We start from the raw sequence: 24,001 nt of genomic DNA on the forward strand, positions 1-24,001 counted from the left end.
GATGAGAAACCTGAGAAGAAAGAAGCGGCATGTATTCGAACTCTCAGAAGTGGGACTCGTGGCATTCAACGTCGTGTCGATCGAAGATTAATGATTTTGCACTCTGTTACCTACTTGCTGAGGAATGATGCGTTGAGTCTCAATCACATTCGACATGGATGATAATCATGCTTTTCCTTTGTAGGTTATTTAACTAGTGATAGACAATGGCGCCTCAGTCCTGTGATAATACCTTGTAGGGTAAAAAGTGCGCTAAAGGCACCACCCCACGAATCTGGAGTGGTACGGGTTTCAGGTGGGTTATGCCTACACGGGGTCGTAGATTGTGTGGAAGAGAGTGATTCCGTCCGTTTCTGCCTGTATCAGTGGAAACGGACGACCCAGGAAGGCTATTTCTTACGACGGCTTACGTTGCAATGCGCAACGTTTGACCCCCCACCCGATCTCGCCCCGCCTGCGATTCGTCGAAAACCCGTTCGGACGAACTGCAGGCGGAGGCGGCGCAAGGGTGACGCACTGCAATAAAGGACGTCATAAGAAACAGCGTTCCGGGGTTGTCCGTTTCGACTGATACAGAGAGAAATGGACGGAATCACCCCACTCTCCATAATCTACGATCCCGTATACGGATACTCCACCTGAAATCCGTACCACCTCAGATTCGTGGGGTGATGCTTTCAAACATAACCAGTCTATGGCTTATGAGTGAACGATGAGGTGCTGGACACGGTGTTCGAAAGATCAGCGTTAGGATAGTGCAGCGCTTTGTTTTTATGCTCGGGATTATGGTCGACTCCTAAAGTTCCTCGACGTTCATATGTTCATTCATTTAAAAACAGTGGTGAAGTTGACGAGGAGTAGAGAAATTCAGAATTTTTTTTTGTCGAGGTGTAGAAATAACATCAGATCTCAAAAAGATTTCATCTTAGTTTTAGATTGAATCGCGATTTAAGTTAGATCAGCGACAGTCGACTCGAATAGAAAACATCTTTAACATCCTATAATTCTCTAATTAAGACATCCGTTATTCGTTCCATTCAGAAAAAGAAATGCAATTGCAAAAAAAAGGAGTACCGCCACCTAGTACCATACTTTCCTTGACATTTCATTTCATTTTTAATCTCATCTGAGAGCAGCTCGAATTAACACTTTTCTTTTAGCAATTTTACATTATCTATTGCATCATGAACTGTTTTAGCTTGCTAAGAAGGTAGGTTGATCGTTTCTCTTACCTTTAAAACTCCAGTTATGTCTGGAGGCAATAAAATTGCGAAGTGTCTTGATAAAAATTCCCCTTTTTCATGTCTGAGTCGCTTTCATCGAAGGCTTTTGACTGCCGCTCACATTATTATCTGCATTCGTCACCAATCGGCAGTTAGTAGTTATTTGTAGTCCTCCTGACTGTGCGCTCAAGACTAACAGCATTCTTCGACCAACGTTAGAATAATCAGGAAAAAATAGCAGCAAAGGTTATTTTCTATTATTGAAATGTATTTGGAAAGAAACGCACATTCTACTTGCTCCTTGGTAAGCGCAGAAATATATTGAATGTGTTTTTGGTGGAAATAACCTGAAATTCTGTAGTGAAGGGTAAGGGCAAGGTTCTATAGATGTTCTTGGAATAGTTTAGAATATTTTTAAAACCCAACTGTTAACTTGTGATAATTTTTGGGAACCCGGGCTACGCCGCAGTTCCTAGCAGTTAAAATAACAAAATCTGAATGAAATAAACATGATGTGGTTGTCCAATCAACGATGAAATCGGTTGCTCCAAACACTTCTAACGCGCGCTTTTTAGCCAAGAGTTCTGTTGCCCCAGACTGTTATATTGTAGGGAGACTCCTATCGATCGGTGCTACCGTTCTTTGTTCTGCCAGCGTCAAACGAGGTGATGGGACACGACTCTCTCGAATACGACCCCTCCGCTCGATATCTTTTGTCTTTCACCTTTGCGATTAGTACACATTGTCACATTCGAGTACGGTATCATGGCCAGTTGAAAACCGACCATTCTCCGTGCCCTCACGTTCACTCCCGGCTGAGGCAAATTTTTGCAAAAGAGATAGAAATTTGGAACAACTTCTAGAAAATGAAGGATTTAATTTTACGCGGTTTTTACGGTTTACAACAATTTAAAAGTAAATCTAAGAAAATTTTACGACCAAAAAAGATCAGATTCTGGGCACACTGCTAGGTCTGGGAGATCGCGAATAACTTTGTCATAAGATTTTTCCACCTCCTGGTCTTTTTTGTAATTTTGATGGAACAAAGTTTGAAATTTTCCGACTTTTTTTGGATTGGTCTCATCTAAGTTTTTAGAGAACCAGACGGAGACGGTTCGGAAAGAAGAAATTCTGCACATAGGGGTTTTCCTAGACTCTCCATCCGAATATATGGGTGATTTTTTTTAAACGCCGTCCCATTTTTCTGGAATGGGAAAAATCACCAAAATCCCTATTTTTGTTCACGCGCCGAAAAGTGACACAGTCGATGGTGTGGCACAGTCGGTTAGAAGTCCGTTATAGCCACAAAAGTCGAGGGTTCGAAACCGTCCTAATGCAAACCAAGCCTTTCATCCCACCGGGGTCGATAAATTGGTATCAAACTTGTCTGGGAGGATAAAAACACTGATTTGATCACCGGCTGGCCCTCGCAAGTCATTCTATAGGCCAACATGCGTTCCAGACTGCAACGATTACGAATTGCACTAAAAGGCGTTGGCGCATCCTTAATGGATTGATACGCCAGTGACTTCATTTTACTTTGAATATTTTGTCATTATAATCATGCTATGTTCCATTTTCCTACTGCTTCACTGCTCACTCGTTTACGATCATCTCTCTTACGACCCCCCCCCCCTACCCTTGCAACCCACTCCTTTTAGGACCCCGATGGGAGAATCCCATCACTCGCTTGACCCTGGCTACCACCGTTCATTGCTGCAATTGGTCCCACTTCGATTCCAACCGCTATCTTCACCGCGCCGCTTGGAGCGCAACCGCTTACCCATCACGCTTAATGTCGTTTTGATCACAACATATTTCGGATGATACTCATCGGTTTGTAATGCGCTTTAGCTGGTGAAAGATGATGGCACGTCAGTCAGGTGCTAATGGCCTGAAAAGTAAGGAACGGGTAGAACAGCGTTAATATGTGGCCTATGCATGAACGATAACGTGTTGGACACACGGTTTTTCAGAACAGCTACCAGTTCGTTTAATTAATGATAAGCCCTAATCTTCACACTAGTCGTCAGACATTACGATATTGAGATTTTTGCTTTTTATGCTCGGTAATTTGTTGGATTCTCCCATTTTCTCAGAGATCATTCATCTAGAGGTTGACGACTATATAAGGGCAGGTCACTTTTTCGAGGAACAGAAAGAGATTCAGAACTCGACAAGATTTTGTCTTCGTTTCAGATTGAACCTTATACATCGAAACAGTTATAAATAGCTGTTCAATCTTGTTCAGCAATTCCTAGTTCCAATAGAAAACATCCTTGACACTTCACACCACTTGACTCATTTTCTCTAAATTTTTGTTTTTCAGTGTTTTTCATTACTTGCAGCGTGAAATGTTCTAGCCTGCCTGGAAGGTAGTAGCTTATTCGTCTCTTCTCTTGAAACCCTATTCGTTCCTGTGAGCGATAAAATTATGAAGTATCTAGATTCGATAATAATAAATGAATTCCCATTTCTAGCTTCCATATCGCATTCATTGGAGGCTTTTGACCGCCAGTCACGTGATCACCTTCATACATTACTACCAGGTAATTACCAGTTATTGGCAGTCCTCCTAATTGTGATGTCGAGACTGGTAGCAAAACAGGAGCAAATGTTCCATTGTTGGAGTGCATTTCGAAGGAAAACGTATCTGTCATTGGCAATCCTGCGGGCACATCTTCGTGGAAGGAAGAGATGTTCATAGGATTTGCAGTAATTTCTCAAAATTAAATCTGTTCGACTTGTTCCTGTGTAAGCACAAAAGTAGATTAAAGGCAGCATACCACGAATTTGAGGTGGTGCGGATTTCAGTATCCGGAGTATCCGTATACGGAGTCGTAGATTATGGAGGCAGGAGTAGTTCCGTTCATCTCTCCCTGCATCACTGCAAACAGCCGCCTCCAGAATGCTGTTTTGTACGACGCCATCTATTGCAACGCTTCACTCCTTGCGCCGCCTCCGCCCTGAATCAATTCGGACTGCCCCGATAGGAAGTAAGCGACTCTACGCGTGCAAGGGTGGAGCGCTGCAATAGAAGGCATCGTACCAAGCAACATTCAGGGTCCGGCTGCTTGCAGTGATTCAGGGAGAGATGAGAGGAACCACCCGGTCTCCATAGTCTGTGACCCCGTATAGGGATACTCCACCTGAAATCCGTACCACCCAAATTCGTTGTTTGCTACCTTTAAGGCACATGAGTGAGTTCTAAGCTTCCATATTCCCACACACAACAAAACCCTACCTATACAGTATATTAGTGAAAGAGTTATGAATAGATTCATTCATTTCATTCATTCATTATTTCAGGAACGCTGATGTATTATACGAATGCAGACATTCTCATACACGTATCTCTTTTATACAACCTATGGGTTCTCTCAAATTACAGAGGGTCAGAGGATGGATATTACTACTGTTTCAATCGAAAGGAACAATGTTAGTTGTTAAATTGTAAATACACAAAGTTTCTCCAAGAGTTTCCTTCCACGGCTATCAGTTTTTCTAGTTTGAGATTTGCCCCAAAAGTATGAATAATTTGTACGATAGAGGGACGATGATCACTGGCAATTTTTATGGCTGTATTACATTGATGCAGGGGCGGGTGTGGCGAAGTCTCTTAGAGGTCCGTGGTACCCACACGGTCGAGGGTTCGAGACCGTCTTAGTGCAAACCAACTCTTTGCACCATCCTTCCGAAGTCGACAAATTGCTACCAGACTTGTCTGGGAGGATAGAAACACTGACTTGATCATCGGTTGGACTCCGCAAATCATTGTATAGGCCAACACGCGTTCCAAAACCTCATCGATTACGAATTCCAGTAAGACGCGTTGGCGCATCGCTAGTGGATTGATACCCCAGTGACTTTATCCTTTTTCTAATATTACATTGATGCTTAGCTGGCTTGTATTCACTGATCATACGGGTCGTAGCGTCATTTCTGTTTGTTCCTACTTTTGCAGCTGTGATACGAGAAGATTGCAAGATTTGTGAGTGGTTGACGAGCTCCTTAACCCATGCCAAGCTGAATTCTCAGCTGATCCTTCTTTTTTGCGAAAACAAGCTATCTTGCGGCGAATTCCTCCTGCGGGGATTTTTCATTTCTTGTAGTCCACTCTGACACCGTTTGATTGAATTATTCTTCCCACGATGTGAAGAGTTTTTCTGTGCAGCGATATGCATTCCACTGAGTCACAATGACGGAACAATCTTCTTAAGTATCTGCTGCAAAACCCAGCTAGGAAATGTACCGGTAGAAACTTCAGAAGACACTTTAAAAGTCCTTTGTTGGTGCTGCGTAATTTCTTGAGCGTGGCAACGATGTCCATTCATGCTTCTGCTCCTTGCGAGTGGGGGAAGGGGTGGGGAGCGGAGGGGGGAAGGGGGAGTTAAGAACGGTCGAATTGAAAAGGTTGGCACGAAGACATTGGTCGGTCAGTTTTTTCGTGCTTTCTGTAACGGGGACGAAGGCTGCGCACAGGACTCCACTTTTCTGTCTAGTTCTTTCTTCAAGTTGTTCTCCATGTTAATAGGACTTCTGAATTTCACGTATGATGAACTCTCTATTACTTGGGAGTTCACATTTTTCGCATTTTCCTCTGCAGTCCATGCAATAGTGCAGCTGAAATTTCGACGGAATTTTGTTCCAGAAGCTGAGTTCCATCGTTTTAATATATGATAAGTGAGCATGATTGTTGTAAAGACTCTCTACAGAATGCCCACTATTACACGTACATCCGACTGTAGGGTCTCCTCGGTCACGTTTCTTGTTGTCAGTACTTACTGTTACTTGTAAAATTTAAAATGTTTTGAATTATCCAAAGTAAAGATTCATAATTTCTCCACGTATGAAGAGAGTTTTCATCCACTCTACTCTTTTTTGGATCTATGTCGGGTTGCCGGGTCCATAATTTACTTATGTGTTGCGATATTTGTTGGAATAGTCACAGTTGTCCCATACCTTTCATACTTTGACTGAGAAAACGAAGTCTCTCTGCTAATTTTCAGGAAAGAGTGGATATTATTTCAGACTTCGCAAAAATGCATTCTGTGACCTTAGACCCACAATTGCAAAGTGGTCTCATGAAAAAGAGTTTGCTACCACCGTTTGTGCTACGCAGGCAGCGCTTTGTGGTACGTTTTACAGCTTTGAACTTCTTTCCCATTGGTAGAGAGTGCCACATATTACAGGTTGCACCAAAGTACAACTTAGGAAACTGCTTAATCCAGAAGGTGATGAGCACGTTTCACATCAGCTTATTCTGTTATTTAAATAGACCATGGCTATTTGGAAAAGGCAAAAAAAGTCTTATTACTGGAAAATGGGATGACAGGTATGCCAAATTTTTGAAAAAACCTTAATTTTTGAATATATTCAATGGTAATCAACAATTTGACAAATTCAACGATCGTCCGATCCGCTGGGTGGTAGAGAGGACACCCAGCGGGTCGGACGATCTCTGAATTCAAGTCTGGGTGAGAAGACCAGCTAACTGTTGTGTCTTTCGATTGCTACTTTTCTCGAATGGCCGAGTGGATTGAAAGCCACGTTGTCTGTCTATGTCTCCGCTGCGTAGCAGAGCACTGGAAGAACCGTGGAGTCGTAACGATTGCGATTGTGCGAGGTTCAAGTCCATCAGTTGGTCCGCAGCTTTCCTGAAGGCTGCTCTGCTACTTCCATCCTTTTATTTAGTTCTTCCTTTGAGTTGTATTACTGGTGGAACTTCGAAATGGACGTACGGTGAAGCCTCCAGTATTTTGCAACGTAAAAGTTTATCCTTCTGCTGCTCACAAGACGCGTCCAACTCTGATCCATCCGCCAGGTGACAATGATGGATAGCAGCAGGAGATGATTGTGAATTTTTGACCTGAAGGGCGTAGGCGAAGAATGGTTAAACAAACTGACAAGATTTCCTGAAAGCAGATGAAGTGGAAGACAGATGGGCGCACAACGAGACCAACGCTCCTTACCATTTCCTAACGGAGCCTTATAAAAAGCTCTAGGTAGACGTCTTAGGATATTGTTATCATGTCCTGAATTTTGAGACCGTCTCCATGGTTCTGCTGCCTGCTGCCTTTGTTTGGAATGGAAAACGTCATAAGCAAGCTGAGATTAAAATGTCTCTCACGGGGAACGGTCAAGAGGTACCCGTATGATGTGCCGCCGCGTATCCAGGAGGCTAATGAGCGTCGTTAATTGCACCGCGCATCTCCTGATAATCGCTACAGTAGCCTGATTGCTCCTCATGTGGTCTTCTTAACGCCCCGCCCACGCCACCCTCTCCACCCATTTTTCCGCGTCCGCTGCTCTTACGAACGAGTGTTTTTCGCTGCGCCTGCAGCTCTTATGATGTGCTTTTAGAATCGAACGAAAAGGACAGTGCCTGGTATTGGATGTTGTTTGAAACTCTACGTAAAATATGCTTGTAAGTTAATACAAAAAGGTAATAATGACTCGTTAGGTAGAAAACACTCAACCATCTCTGGGAATGCAAGAGATGTTTCAAAGAATGTCCAGCAGATCGGAGTAATGCTATATTGTTTTAAAACTTTTTTTCGCTTTCTAGGAATTTCTTTTTGCTTATCTAGCTGGTTAAAACTGGCATACAACGACTAACGAGGCGCGAATAACGTCTCGTAGACATACATTGTACCTAAAGGTATATCTCGAAGATACAAAGGTCTCTGTTCGCCACTAATACACCTAACCTGTCATATTGATTTTATGTAGAGAATAGGTAGAAATGAAGCGATGAAACGCAGTCGAAAGAAGTTCAAAGAACCATACAAAGTTCTATTGCATAAAACGTGCAAGCATGTATTGAAATAAAATTTGACATGCGCTCTATATGAACATTGTATCTATGTAAAATTTTGAAAAGGTAAATTGTGGAAAGGAGTTTGAAGAATGTAAGTTGTTGTACGTATAGCTGCTGCAGTTGCAAATTGAACACGAATTCGTTGAATAACATCGTGACAAACACATATTTATGCAGTGCGAGTTTATATAAAAGAGTTAGGGGGTGAAATGTGTGAAGTTATGAGATGTGTGAAAATATATGCATGTTATTCTTTTCCCTGGAGCGTCAGTTTCAGATGATTTTTAATTATGTAAAATTACATTGGACAGAAGGGTCTACTTCTTCTCTTTTATTCCCAATAATATGCGCTTAATTTATTATATCCGTACATCAGAATTCGCTTCGGCAATTCCCCCTCTTCAAAATTCACACTATCCACCGCCTCGTTGCGGCGCGAACGTCGCGCGCGGCGTTGATAAGAGAGCTATAGGCAGGCGGGGTGTAGGTGATCTCAGGCGGTTGTGGAGAATGTGCAGCTAGAGGAACGGCAGCCGTAATTACGTGGAGGAGCGCGGTGCCGAGGGGAGGACAGGAGCGATCAGCCAGTTTTCGCGGGTTCCTCTTGTCCCGCACCCGCCTCTCACCGGTCGCAATACCACCCAACGCTGGAAGGTGCGGTTGCAACCTGTACGGATCAGGGAGCTGTACCCCAGACCGACATGTATTGTGGAGAGGTTGGCGAATCTTAAAGGCGTCACCCCAAGAATCTGAGGTGGTACGGATTTCAGGTGGAGTTTTCTTATACGGGATAGTAGATTATGGAGAGGTGGGTGATTCCGTCCATTTCCACCTAATTGCCGCAAAAAACGGCCTGGAAGATGCGGCGCGTGCACAAGGCTGGCGCGCTCCAATCGAACTCGTTGTGGAAAATAGCGCGCCGGATCGCTCGAAGCCTTATCGTCCGGGCCGTATTCTTCCTGTAATCCGTATCTCAGATTCGTGGATTGATGCCTTTAATGGTGGTTTAACCTTAGCTAGGATTCCCATTTCGGGAGAAGTCGGAAAACTCGAACTCTTTCCCAGCTTGGACACCCCGCCTTTGGAGTTATCTCTGCTGTGCATCGTTATTCGTTGCCAACATTAATCTTCACGTTACTGTAGGGTGGCAGAGAAAGAAGAAAGCAAGACAAAACAATGAATAAGTTAGTTAACAACACGCCTTTCTACTACTTCTTTTAGCATCTATGAAATTAGATTGTTCTTTGTGCAACATCATCTATAGGGATAAGTTTTATAATTGGCTGTGATGAGGCAGCATCCGGTAGAATGTAACAAGCGTGGAGCGCTGCGTAATTATGTTTTATAAACTGTTCAAAGAAAATGGAATAAATATGTTTCTAGAATACAAATCAAGTTAATCATTACATAGTATATATAAGATATGTATGGATTGGTTTAATCGGTAGCCATTACATTGTTTGGAAAGTGGCAGAAGCGCTCAAACCTGATAGTGAAAGGATTATCTCTGAAGGCAACATACCGCGAGATTGACAATTTCGGAATCTCTCTAGGAGGTTGATGCTGTTGATCATGAGTATGACCACGATCACACCCAAATCCTCCTACAGCATCTGAAAACGGGGTAAGAACTGCCTTCTCGAATGGCGTTTCTTGCGAAGCGTCACGAGGTGAGTAGAGACAGGCGTCTGTGAACAGAAAGGAGAGGCAGCGTGAGCAGCTCATTGGGTGTCCGTCCGCTCAATCGCGGACGAGGAGCATGCTGTTGCCCCTGTATACGTGACGTAGGACCTCGTAGAAAAGTCCGACTGAGAATTCTGTTTCTTCGACAACTAGGGAACCTGAATCAGCTAGTTTTGATCACGCTCATACCCGTGATCACAACTGTATCGTTTCGTGACGAGATCGTAACACGCTGCGTTTTATGCTGTTTTCAACCTATGTTTATATTTTGTTGTCTTCAATTTGATCACTGGATCGGTAGTTTTTCAATGGCTCTAAAGCCGTAGAAGCAATTTTTCCGCGTTTCCGTCATGTGTAAAAAAGTTTCTCACGAATAAACTTATGTGGAGATCAGTTGTTATTTTTACGACGCCAACTGACTGAAAGGGGAAGGTTATTGTCTGAGTTCGTCAAGAGGGCTATTGCAATTCTTTCTGATCAGATAGAAAATTCCCTTCAATTCATTTAGAAGTTTTAGGAGCTGCATTGAAGGGAATAGATATCGAACAACCTCACAAAGAGCAGCTTTCCGCTTACTTGGAAATGATCCTGTATTCTTTGTCGTCACTCGAAATCCTTTTCAACGATTTGTCAGTGGATTTATGCACTTATGTATATATGGGTAGGTACCGTATATGAGTGAGTAATTTGCCATCATTGACAAGTAAATCTCTTTTTGGGCGTGCTGTAGCGCTAATAAATTCAGTTTCATTTGTATGAGACAGCGAATATTCATCTATACAAGATTAGCCCAGAGCGAAGTGAACATAGCCAAAGCTTCATTGTTCTCTCCACAGCAGTTCTCAATTCTTTGATCTGATGTTCTGATGTTTTAGAAGGGTTGCAAGTGCTTAGTGATAGGAGCCTGACATATCCAGAGCGAAAAAGCTAAACCAGCCCTGTAAAGTTCTCAGATAGTCCGGTGTCAGCGTTCCAAAATGGATATGATTATGACTGTTCTGTAAACATGGCGTCGTATTTGTATCGGTCGCACCTATCCCATTCGCAGCTCCATCAAAAGACCACAGCCCCTACAAAAGTAGCTTATCGGCGTATTGTTGTTACTTTTGAATTAGCTTAGTCATGTGCTTTTATTTGCGCTAAGGGCACCTCTCTGAGGCATGAGGTTAGTGAACGTGACGAAAGTCACAAAAATCACAAAAATCTCCTTCGGGACCGGAACGTGCACATAAAAGAGTCTTAAAACGTACCCCGTAGGAAATAAAGCGGTTCCCACGCCGTTGTTTTAGTTCTTTTTTTTTTACTATAAGGAGAGATGAGCGGATCCACCCCGCATCTCGCAATCTACAACCTCATCTCTTCTTTCCCCGTGGTTTCCCTCATCAGATCAGAACAGTGATATGCTGTCTTTAAGTATTTTTTCGCTTAAAAAGTTTTAAAAAGTTCACATTTCTATCTTGTTATGTTGCTTTCCCACAAATGGCCAAAAGTACACCTTAGCTTTACGGATACCCTGTATATGTGTGTGGCACAGCATACTTCTTTTATACTCTACGCAAAATTTCCATTCCTTTCCATTCATATAACTCGAAAAATAGTAGCAGAGCGAATACACCCTGCTTTCACTCTACATTCTTAATATTCAGCAAAAATTGCTAATGTAGAGATCTAGAACTATCACAAGTTAAGTAAAAAAAAAGACATGTGGAAGATGTTGGCGACGGATGAAGAGGCTACCAGAGATTCTCGAGCCGTCATTTATTTTTTAGTTCACCAATGATGTTTGCAGTAAGGATAAAAACTGCTCTGAATGGTTTTATCCTTAAACATTCCTTGTAGAGATCGGCCATATTCATGCTCTGAATGTGGCCGAGATATGTCATGCTTTCTACCGAGACTCCGCGACCTTCTGTTTTTGTACTACAAGGATCCAAAAAAGAACTATTCGATTGAACATCAGTGGCTATTGGATCATTTTTCTCCTATGACATGGTGAGTATCACATTTACGTTTGAATCCACTATTACTGCTACAGTTCAGAAAATGAAAATACTAACAAAATTCTCTGATTTTTTGATTTATGGACACCATGAACATGACAATGACATTAACGTTGACGTTTACAGACACATATTATGGGGCTCGCTAAAGCATCTATAGTCAGTGCAAAACTTATTCTATCGGGGTAACGCAATGCGTACTCGACGAACCTCGATTAACGCTTTTCATAGTTTTAATACTAGGAAAACGATTTTTCAGTATTTTAGTAGTTTCTTTTGATGCCGGCTCATCTCCTCAAAAATTTCAATTTGTAGCATGATCTCGATGTTGATCTCTCGCAACGCTATTCGTGTAACCCTGCATTGGTGGAGTCGGAAGCGGTCGTAATTGGTGGTCGTAAAGCGGTCGTAATTGTTTCAATAGCCGGTTTCTTAACATCTGAGGCACTAAAGAGAGATGGTTGATTTGGTAGTTACGCTAATTAGCATAACTAAATAGATGAACTGTCATTTTTGTCAAAAATAGTCGTAATGACTTCTTGACCATTTGTTTGGGAGCCAAACAGCTTGAAAAATTCTTCGAATTTTGTTCAAATTCAAAATTTCTTTGATTGAGATTAAATGCAAAATATTTTTGAAAATTGCCGCATGGAAGTAGAATCAGTTTGAATCTATCATTCATGCCGTCAAAGCTCATACCGCAGTCTAAGAAAGGATATGACGAATGGCTTGCTGATCGTGGGTTGGTATGGAAGAGGCAACCGTGCTCCAACTGTGGAAATCTTCGTAAAGTAACGAGGCAGACGAACGGGATCGGTAAAGCTGTGCGCCGGGAGTTCGAATGCTGCATACGGCAGTTTAAGGTTAACATGTTAAAGAATTTAAAGGCATCACTCCAGGAATCTGGGGGGTAAGGATTTCCGATGGCTTAAGGTTATACGGGGCCGTAGATTGCAGAAACGGGTAGAATAACGCAGACTTCTTGCCATAAAAAAGGGCCCAGAAGATGCGGCGCATGCACGAGGAGGCTGCGCTCCACTAAGGCGTTCTAACAACATAGCGAACGATAAAACTAGAGAAAAGTAAAAAAACACCTAGTCTGTACACATTTTACTAAGACTAGGTCATCCTATTCCTGAATTGTTTTGCTGCGTAAAAAAGAGTGAGAGAAGAAATATAGCAGAGTCGTTGAAAAGTTCGATGTTCAATGAACCTCGGCATAGTTGAATGTCGATCGATTTTGATAAGCTGTACACGAGGTTGTTAAATAAATTTATTGGGTAACGTTTCGGCAGAGTCAGAACGAAATAAAGCGCAGTTGTGTAAGTAGTTGCGTTCGAACCAGCACGATAAAGCGTAGCGGTAATCATTGAGGAAAGACTAGCTCCATGGCGAAAGACATCTCTCACCGCTTCACTTCGCGATAGTTCTACCTCGATTTCCGCCGCAGGCTACGCTCTTCAGTGTAGCTTCGAGCGCGCTGGTTCGAGCGCAATTACACCGTCCTTAATGTCGTTATGACCCAATTACACCACATCAGAAACTATTATACATTCAGCAGGGCAAACTAGGAACCACATGGTTTTGTTCCACGACAATTGCTACTTGGGAGAATGGCAACTTTTATGTTCCCAGCCAAGGCTCCTCTTATGTTGTTGTCTGTGAAATTTCTTCTTTTTTTCTTTTCTTTTTTTCTTTCTTTTTTTTTTTAAAATTTTCTTTTTTTTTCTTTTCTTTTTTTAAAATTTTTGTAAACCTTTATCTGTGCAGACGCTCACGCTTATTTTTATTTATCCAGTACAACTAATACCATTTATGGTTTTTAAAGATTATTTTTTGGTAGGTGAGGTGTTTGAACTTTACGATGAGTGTCGCAAATTATAGACAGTGTATAATGTAGTTGTAGTTGTTGTAGTACGTACAGTGTAGTTGTCCGTGATTATCTAGTTATGTGTTTTCACACTCTTTTCCCAAGGATGTAAATCTACGAGTATCTCGACGAAGTTGTATTTGATTTCCTAGCGAAACCGGAGTTTCGCTCGTGAAATTAATCCAGCCTGATACGTTAGCTGTTCTGGTTGTCATTTCTACTCATACATAGAAATCATCTTATTGTGAACCTGTGCTCTACCTCTTCCAGGTACTGTCCTTCACTTACTTCTTTGAAGTTTGCACGTATGTTTCGTTACGATATTTTGCAAAGGGAAGAAATGGTGAAGAAATACGACCAGTTGTTTAAAACTGCTGGTGTTTCGATGCTGCAAAGATCATACATCAGATCAGAATTTATGAGTAAGTTTTCTTGCGTTCCTCAAATTTTTAGGAAATCTTACTCAAATCGAATAATTTTGCCCAACAAAAGTTTGTAGTAATTTTTCCTGAGCATGGAGAAAATAGCAAATACTTACACTAATCTTTTCTGGGAAATTTATCAAAATAAGCTATCACAAGTTCTTTCTTGAAAATGTGCTGATTTCATCACCTTGTGACAGCCATAATCCAATCTCTATTCAAATTCTGCTCAAATCAGAGTTGAGTTGTTTATATAAGCTTGAAAGCTTGCTTTTCTTCATTTGATGCGTTTTGCTATTACTCCTATCTCCCTTTTTCACTCACTACGTCCAAGAGAGAGCCTTTGTACGCTTTAAATACCACCGATAATAAGACATTGTGGTATTTGAGGTGCCCTCGCCTGCAATTCATGTCTCTGGGCAGGATCACAAAAACAGAAAGGCGTTTCTCATACACTTTTCATGCTTATCTGTTCTTAACAGATTGTAACTTAGTGTTTCTCAGTTAACTTAGTTCCTGGACTTTAGGAACTTGTGCTGACGATTACTTTAATTTTCATGTTTTCTGAAGTAAGTCCTCCTTAAAAGGTTGATTCGCTGAATTAAACACAACATTTTTCTAGGAACCCTTCCTCCACACTCGACATGGAACAAATCAGATCGAGTCGACATCGAAAATGAATTGCTCTCAAATAATACTCTTTTCGAGATCTTCCTACAACTATACTATCATGACTTTATTATTTTTGGTTATGATTTCCCAACGCCGCTATATACGCAATAAGCACGCAGTACACGCATGGTGCAGGTGGTACTGATGAGGACTTATTCTTACGACATTCGTTGGGTGTTCTCCTGCCGTACCGCTTGTGTTTTTATGCGCAGAAATGTGGTCGATTGGCAGTATCTTTCAATTCAGATAAAGATGACGTTGGCGTGTTTTCGATCCAAAAAGGATGCTGACGTCGAAAGTGGAAAGCACCGGTCTTATCTGACCTGAATCGATTATATCTTTTTTTCGGATAAAATCAGCACACAAATCGCTCTCTTGTGTTTAAATGAGAGTAAAATAAAGTGGCAGAGAAGAAAAAAAACATTAGTATCGACGAAATTATATCCTAATTTTAGACATCCGTCTGTTGAAACCATGTGTGTATGTTTTAGTAGGCTATGTAACAAGGTTATCTGGAATTTTGTGGGAATGTGTCAAAAAATTGTGACAGTTGCAGAGCGTTCGAGCCTTCCTTGACATGTTTTTTTTTTGATAATATTCTCGAATAATATTTTCTTCTATAAAATGACATGTTTCTATCTTTCGTTTCAAATACTGGCAGTTTACAATTGGAAGTGTATCTGTCAAAAGAATTTTCTGTTGTTCACACGTTTTTGAGATTCTTACTTAATAAAGAACTTATTTAGTGGCTCAACGCACTCTACTCTCACTCACCGGAGCTTTGGCCAACGGTTCATTTTCTTCTGATATAAACTTTTTGCGCCCTACTTTCTAATATCATCGGGAACAAAGAACAAAGATAATTGAGAGAAGAAAGCGATGCTCTGTTCATTTTTGAAGTGTGTTTCAAAAGCGCTGCTATACTTTATGATTTTATTTTGCCGGGCAAGGACTGATATGCAGGAGGGAATTGTTGCGCTGTTGCATTTTGCTAATTGTTGGTGTTTCCCGGCAGCACGTACTGTAATCATTTTTTTCTTTGGTAGTCCTACTGTTTTTCTATTAATTTATGAAGAAACAAGAAAGCTAAATCAAACAAACCATTCGTGTACTTCCACATATTAGTATCTGCCTTCGTCGGAGAGTAAGGAGGAGGAGGAGGAATGGTGGAGACGGCGTCAGCAGGACACTGATTGTCACTTCATTGGCAGACGCGCGGCAGGCGCGGCACTCCAGCAGGTGCCTTGTAGGAAAATTCGATCGCAGAGCCGTTTTCCACACCATTTGGAGGAAAATGAACGCGAATTGAGCGTGACAGTGCTAATACTCGCGATCCGCGATCTGCATGCTATATTTTCGTGCAGTGATCCCAATATCATCAAATTCGTAGTATGTTGAGTAGCAGAGCCCCTTTACAACCAAAACAAACAAATAAAATCAACAACAAATTCGGAAAATCGATTGCATTCTACTAAACCGCACATCCTCATAAATGTTCTTTTATGCGTCTTCGCATTCTTTAATATGGCATATGATCAAATGAATATGAGTATGGGTCCTGAAGAAAAACTGTGTGAGTGCGGAAGAAGAACAGAGCAGAACAAACGATATGGTGATGAGATAATTAACTAAGAGCGTTGACATTGGACCGTCGACAATTATCAATAGGACAGTTGGCCTCTACGCCACTTCGCTCCAATTTAACTAGTTTGCGTCATATCTTTACCATCTTCGTATATTTTAATACATATTTTATCACCACTACTACTTGAATTGGGAACAAGGTAGCAGTGCGCACTGGCTGAAGTGGCGGCTTTCTTTATAGGTTTACCACGTTTTGTGCTTCCCTCCGGCTCCCTCTCCTCGTCATTCTCTATCCAATGAAAAACTTTTTAGATCGTGTTTTCTATGCTCCACAGCCTCAGATTGGTGCGTCAGAAAGTAATAAGGCAAATTTATGGTACGTGCCTGGTGTGGCGGCACAAGAAACTGAATTCACAATGGAAGTTGGTGCAGCAGCAATGCGCACTAAGCTTGAACCTGACAAACTCCTCACAACACTTTGAATAAGGTGATTTCTTAAGGATTTCAGTGTTAGAAGAAGACTATTTTCTGTAGCTACTTTCAATGGTGATGCAAGATGTTAATACCTTCCAGGTGTCATCCGCCGAAACATCACAACGACTTCTGCATTGTGATAAAAGATCTTCATTGTGGCAAGCCAAAAATAGCCCAGCAGGCGCTTAAGCAGCTTTCTTCTCGAGCAGTCAAACTTCTTCATCACCGTCAACGGTTCTGGCCAAGTCTCTGATTTCATTATGATAGAGGATTTGCAGATAGGTAGACTTGCAACTTAACTTTATTGGCGCTGGGAGTCTCTTACAGCCTGTTGGTCAAAGAGTTGAATGGCAAGCTCGGCTTAAAGCAGCTTTGCTGCATGTCTCTCTCGTGCAATGTTTTTCCAGCACACAGCAGAAACATCGATGTCCGAATACCAGGTGTTGTTCTTCCGTTCGTGTCTTCGATTAGGCGAATGAACATTTCTGCCAAATACCAAGCATGAAGAGACGTCCTCGCTGAGAAGAACCAAGAGTGGCTTCAAAGTCCAGAAAGGCTAACTGCATAGGCTTTAAACACCACTGCTACAATTCAATCATTCTCCGCACAGTAAACACCTGATCCGTAGTCGATCGACCTGGACGAAAGCCGCCATGTGCTCGTTGCGGGTGGATTTTCGCGATAATAGCCAATCCAGGATGATCCGCTCCAAAACCTTATACATTATATGCATTAGTGATATTCCTCGGTAATTCCTGGGTTCCACGACGGATAGCTTTTTGTGAGTGGAATTATGAAGGCGTGTATCTACGAGTCAGGTATCTTTTCGTCAAACCATATTGAAGGGATAATCTTTCTCGTTTCAGAAATCCTAAGCGGAGTAATATATTTCAGCATTTCTTGTTTAGTTCCTTCGTCTCGGCCAGAATTTCCATTCTTCATTTCTTTGGATACAGACAGATCCTCCGACTCAGTCAGTGGTTTTTCGAACAGAAAGTCGTAAGAGGGGTGTCAGAGGAGGGGGTCGTAAGGCTTGTCAGCAGAGGAAAAAATGAGGAGATCAAGGAGAAAAAGACGAGGGGATTGTCCTTTCCAAATGAACTCATGTTGAGGGATGCAAAATGTTAGAAAAATAGATGGCGCGAAGTTTTTTTTTTGAGATTTTGTTCGTATAACTTCACATCTTTTGATCCGGAACTAGTTTGTGAAAATAATAAATGAATGAGAGGCATCCAGATTAGAATAAATGTGAGGAGTCATGAGTATGAAGGCAAGAAAAGAGTCGTAAATCATACAATGCGTTCTCATCGCAGCCTTGCGGCTTTGCTTTAAGTGAGTTGTTTTAAAAAGAACTTCATCAAGAAAATAGAAAATGTTGAATACGAGGGAAGCAATCAGAGAGTGAGTATCCGGTACGTAGTAGGCTGGGAGCTGGGATAAGCCAGCAATCCGGGGTGGTCAGGGTTCAATCCATGGCAAAAGTGAGATTCTTGTATTCAGTGTACGACAGTTAAAAGAGCACATTTTTTATTCAACAGCGGCGAATTTATTATTATCACTAGGAAAAGCAATTTAGATACTGCTACTGAGCCAAAAGAAACATTTACAGGCACAAGTAGGTATAAAATTAATACAAAGCAGTCTCCTCGAATTTCTGAATATCGACGCTCAAAGTAAATTTCGTGCAATGATGTTGGCTGCGATTTGTAGAAGAAGATTTCTTCTATATTTTTTTTTCAAAGTTTCGTGCTTCTAGATCCGTCTTTTTCGAAGCCTAGTTGAGAGAAATTCTAAATTTTGTCTCAAATTTTCGAATTTTTCTCAGCTAGCTTTTGAAGGAACCATAACACCTACAGAGACCAAAATTTGCAGTGGAGGGTTCTCCATTTATGTTCTATCAAAATATGGCATCGAATGTTTCAACGGTGCTACAGTAATCTCTCAACGGGAAGGAGTGCGAAATTTCAGATTTTCTGCAACGAGTCAAAATCAGTTTGGCTTCATACAATTCATAGTGCTTGTTTTGGTACATGTACGACCTTACAAACATGATGGAACCAAAACATGGCATCGAATGTTTCAACGATGGAGCAAGTCATGTGAAACCCAACTGACTTTAACGTCGCGTAGACAGTGCACTTTAACCCTACATCCGCAAGCTCAGCATCGCTTGCGTAAAACACACACACGCAACAAACAAATTTTGTGTTTACTACATAGTGAACTAGCCAAAGAACGCATTGTGTAGAATTTATAACGCTAGAAAGTTACGACTCTGCTAAAGATCACTTCAAACACAGGCTCTCATCATTTAAAGGCAGCATACCACGAATCTGAGGTAGTGCGGATTTCAGGTGGATTTCAGGTATCCGTATACGGGGCCGTAGATTATGGAGACGGGGGGTAGCTGTGCTCATCTCTCCCTGCATCATTGCAAACAGCCGCCTCTAGAATGCTGTTTTGTACGACGCCATCTATTGCAACGCTCCACCCCTTTCGCCGCCTCCGCCCTGCGGTTCGTCGAAAATCAATTCGGACTGATATGCAGTAAGAGGCGCTACGCGTGCAAAGGTGGTGCGCTGCAATAAAAGGCATCGTACAAAACAGCATTCAGGGGCGGATGTTTGCAGTGATTCAGCGAGAGATGAGCGGAACCACCGCGGTCTTCATAATCTACGACCCCCTATACGGATACTCCACCTGAAATCCCTACCACCCCAGATTAGTGGTATGGTGCCTTTAACTAAGAAAGATAGTCAGTGGGTTCATAAAGAACGCTTTGTTATGGCTGTAGAAAGGGTGTTTACGAAAACCCGGAGGGGCCAGGGATTTTTTAAAAAGATAGTCAGTGGGTTCATAAAGAACGCTTTGTTAATTAAAAAAAAACTCAGTAAAAAGCATATAACTATGACTTTCATAATATGGACAAAAATAAAATTATCAGTGAGCGCATTGACGGTGCGTCTTTTATGTGCTGCTGGTCGAGAAGCGGTAAGTTGGCAACAGTAGCCAAATTTTGAGTTGATAAATAAAATAGACAAAAGACAAAAGTTAGGTAAATGATAAAGAAAATGGGCGAAATCTGCTGAAGAATTAAAATTTTATACTTTGTGAAATGTTCTATGCTGCAATTAGAGCGCGGTTATCGCTTCAGCGCAGTTTTCTAATTGTTTTCGTTATACATTTACTGCATCTCGTTTCTGATACATTATAACAATACTTGGTTACGGCAACGGAGAGTTTCCGACGAGGGTCCCTGGAATTCATCGACTGTCTCCCCAGCAGAAGTTGGTTGTTGATGAATGGACCAATCATAAGATCTCCGTACCACTTTTCTCACTTGAGAAAGTGCAATTCCCTGCTCTTCAAATCTAGGACCTAGTTTTACATAGATCAGCGAAGATCTCAGTGAGTGAAGTATTGCAGTACAGGGATTTCTATGACAAGTTTTGTCTTTTCTAGAATTTTCTGAAAGCGCTACGATTGTTTGTACTTTAGAAAGTCATTCCAGTGGTTGCGTTGTCTCTGTCTAAACTGCTTTTCTAGCTTCTCCTCCTGAACACAAACAACCTCAAGCACCTTCCTGATTCGTCCTCCGAGCAATGCAAGAGCAAAGTTGGATTGGAATTGGATCGTCATCACACTTTCTGGGTATTTCTATCCGGTGAATGTTTTTTAAGGTTGTTTCCTCCTTAAAAAGAATTGAAAGGCTGTTTTGGAACCCTCGTATTTCTTAGTTCAGAGAACAACAGAAACTTCGGTCTCGTCTAACTTCAGAATAATTCTTCCTTCGAAAAAAACTCTCAGCCTTACCTTCACAAAACGTTTCATCAATTAAATTACACACAATGAAGGTGAACTACGATTATAATCGCACGAAGTGAACTTCTGCAATTTTGCATACTCTAACCAGGGAAAGGTTTTTAAACAATTGTTGTTCAAAATGCGATAATCTGCTAAGCGACAACCACTGTTCCCCTTTAAAACTTTGTGATGATCTACATTATGTCACTATTATATTGTGATGAGCCTCGGCTAGCTTGCACTGGTTGTTTACCAATGAAAAAAGCAAGGAATCAAAGTATTAGTGGTGCCAGTTTTCTCCGCATCTTCAAAGTTTCGTAGTTTTATATCACTTTGAAAGCGGAAAATTACTAAAAGAAGAATTTCCGACTATTTGAAAAAGGACATAACTATGGTTTCACAGATACTTAACTGTTCAGAAAAATTCTTCCAAAAATAATGTGGAGAAATTCCACTTTCTTTGCTAGCCCTGCATTCCTGAACTGCGTGGTATTAAAAAAGGTGGAGGCGGCCGAGTGATTTCTAATCATTAAGATATTGCACCACCAAGACAAGATGTTAGCTAATTCTAAGCTAATTCTGGATAAATGACCATATACGGTTACGGTTCAGACAATACTTTAAGGATTAACGTCGAAATGCTGAGAAGTTTTTTTCTTTCCAATGCGATTTTTCTTCTGCGCATTTGATACTTCATGGTCATCCTAGGTTGCAGATCAATTTCATCGGATATGGTATCCGGTGATCCTTCGTTCTGCCTTATGATACTTTCTTTATTCTTTATTTTCACATTCATTGGTATCTCTTCCGTTCCAATTTCAATGCTGGAGGAAATATTTCATCATTTTCATTCGATCCCATTCTATATATCTATTCATTTGAAATGAAATGCACGAAGGTAGTCTCAAGATTTTCTATAAAAGAATAGTCGATTGTTCACTGATCGTCGTTCATGAATGATTGTTCATGATTGTCGTGAATGATTGTTCATAAAAAAATAGCGAATACGTTTCGAAATTGCACATTTCTTTGAAGGACAGTGGCTGTCATATGTCAGTGTCATTGTCAGTGGTTTTTATTGTCCTTAATCTGTTGCTGTCGAAGATTCTGTTGGGCTCTTCCCTAGTAGTCTTAAGCAAAGCTTCATACGCAGTCGCCTATATGATTGTATTTGCAGTACACCGGAGTACAAAATATGTTCAGATAATAGCGAAGGTGATTGCATCACTTCTTGTGTTGTTCATCTGATTTCCTGTGTGCAGTGTGGTAACGAATACGTGGGAGAAACAGCTAGACCACTATGTATTCGAGTCAAGGAATACCTGGACGGCTAAAGGAAATCATGTGGCTCCACTGCACTAGGTGTTCGTTGGTAGAAGATATTGAAGTTGTGATCATTATCATTTATCGAACATATCGTTGCGGCGCGCAAAGCTCAGGTTTTTGGATCCACTCCAAAGGCCCAAAGATGAATCGCAGAAAAAAATGCTTCTGCATTACGCGGGAACTCGCACCCTATTTAAAGCTGATATTTGGTTGCGCTGTTCACCTCACAACAGGTATCTAGCAGTGACAGGTAATAATCTAATCCTAACGTACGATGTTCTCTGCTTCTTTTCTATGAGGCCCAACAGTAAACTTAGGACTTTCTTTGTTGGGCGCATTGGGCGTTTCATCAGATTGATCACGTTCGATTTCACCCTTTCAGACTCTGGAGAAGGCGATATTGCCGAAACGTTAGCTACGAATAAAGGATAGTAACAACCTCGTGTCCGGCTCAATTAAAGAAATCAATCCTTGAAATATCAATATGCCGAAGATCATCGAAAGTCGCACATAGAGAAATTAGATTTCACTCGTATATGTCCACTGGTGGTTGATTTGTCGCATCTCCATGAAAGATTTTCAAAAGATAAAAGAGTGGTCGATTGTTCCATGATCGTTCATTGAATGAATGCTCATAAAAGAATGACGTATACGTTTTCAAATTGTGCGTTCCTTTGAAAGCCGGTGGCTGTCGAATGTCAGTTTCATGAATAATTTCTGCATCCAAATAGCTCTTACACGAAATTCTAACAGTTCCGATTATTTATTAACCAACGTTACTTTAGTTTTTATAATATGCCTTCAGTAATTCTTCTCACTGCGAGTTATCGCTAGTCTATGGGATTCGTACAAAGAAAGAGTATTTCTATCTCTTTTCACCTCTAGTTTTTTCAACCACAAGGAGGAAAAATTTGATTAATTCATTTCATTTTATTCGTTTCCTAGAACCTGTTAAATAAGAATTTAGCTTAAATAACGCCATTTTATTATAAAAACACTGAGGCTGGCTCCGCATGTCATTGTTTAGGCCGAGACGCGTTCCAAAACCTCAACGGTTGCCGATTGCAGTAAAACGCGTTGGCGCGTCCGAAGTGGATTGATACTTCAGTGTCTTTATCCTCTGACTTCAATGCTTATACTGACGTGACTGACGCTGACTTATACTTAAAGAATGGAATGGGCAAGGCAAGAATGATCCAGCCGTTTTTGTCACCCTGATCACTTGAGTTTTGTGATTCCTTACACAAATCTCAAGAAGAGACTATAAATTTCCGTTTGTTTTTTTCGTTCGCATTCGCATAAACTCGTTTTTCAACATGTATCTTCCATGTTTATTGATTTTATTCGCTCAGATGCCAGAAAACAATCTTCAGTCTTTTCACATTTGGCCTCTGGCTTAGCAACAAAATTCTGTCCTTTCGAAATGAGCCTATCAGCATCTTTGCAGTCGTCGCTGATCAGTAAAATGTATATTCATACTTTGTTGCTGACCAGTTTCAAGCTGAAATAATCATAATGACTCATTTGAAATTATGTATTCTGCTCTTATTCGAGTGATTCAGAAAAACTTTCTATGCTCTTCAGTATGTCTCAAATGTCATTTTTTCGTTTCATAAATGTTATTCACAATTGTAGTCATTATTTTAATATTTTTTCATTGAAAAATTCTATGGTGGTTGTGAAGATAAACAATGGATGAAAAATACAGTATGAGATGACTAAAGTCTAAAATGACAAGATAACCATGACTGATGAAAATGACGAAGATGACCCAGTAGGCTCAGCAGTTGTCTCAAAAGAATGCTTTACGAGTGTTGAGTGAATGATGAGAAAAACCCCTTTAAACTACTAAAAGAACGTTTTATCAGTGCTAATTTCAAATTTGGAACTCGTATCCAAGCACAACTCCCACGATCTTTCTTTCATGGGAGAGAGAAATTTTTAATTGTCTGCTCTATCGTGTATGTTTATATGTTTCGCAAACACGAGCCTCTTCCCAGAAGTTCCAACTATTCACCGTCGTGGCTCTGCATTCTTGGAAATTTAGTTTTGTGCTCAGAATCACAACCGTCGCACTTGTTCAACGGAAACACTTGCAAGAAATCGGGAATGGTGTAATCTAA

The 24,001-nt window shown here is 41.1% G+C and overlaps 1 protein-coding gene across 1 annotated transcript; it reads left to right on the forward strand.

The window, feature by feature from the left end:
* Positions 1 to 7,279: 7,279 nt before the first annotated feature.
* On the forward strand, positions 7,280 to 16,756 carry RB195_017069 (uncharacterized protein; the record flags this gene model as incomplete). The annotated part of the gene is made up of 3 exons (XM_064183901.1): positions 12,407 to 12,468; positions 13,867 to 14,018; positions 16,587 to 16,756. 3 exons carry the CDS (start codon positions 12,407 to 12,409, stop codon positions 16,754 to 16,756), a joined length of 384 nt encoding a protein of 127 aa, XP_064039782.1.
* Between the last annotated feature and the right edge of the window lie 7,245 nt (positions 16,757 to 24,001).

The sequence above is a fragment of the Necator americanus genome, chromosome II (assembly GCF_031761385.1).
Source record: "Necator americanus strain Aroian chromosome II, whole genome shotgun sequence".
Taxonomy (NCBI): domain Eukaryota; kingdom Metazoa; phylum Nematoda; class Chromadorea; order Rhabditida; family Ancylostomatidae; genus Necator; species Necator americanus.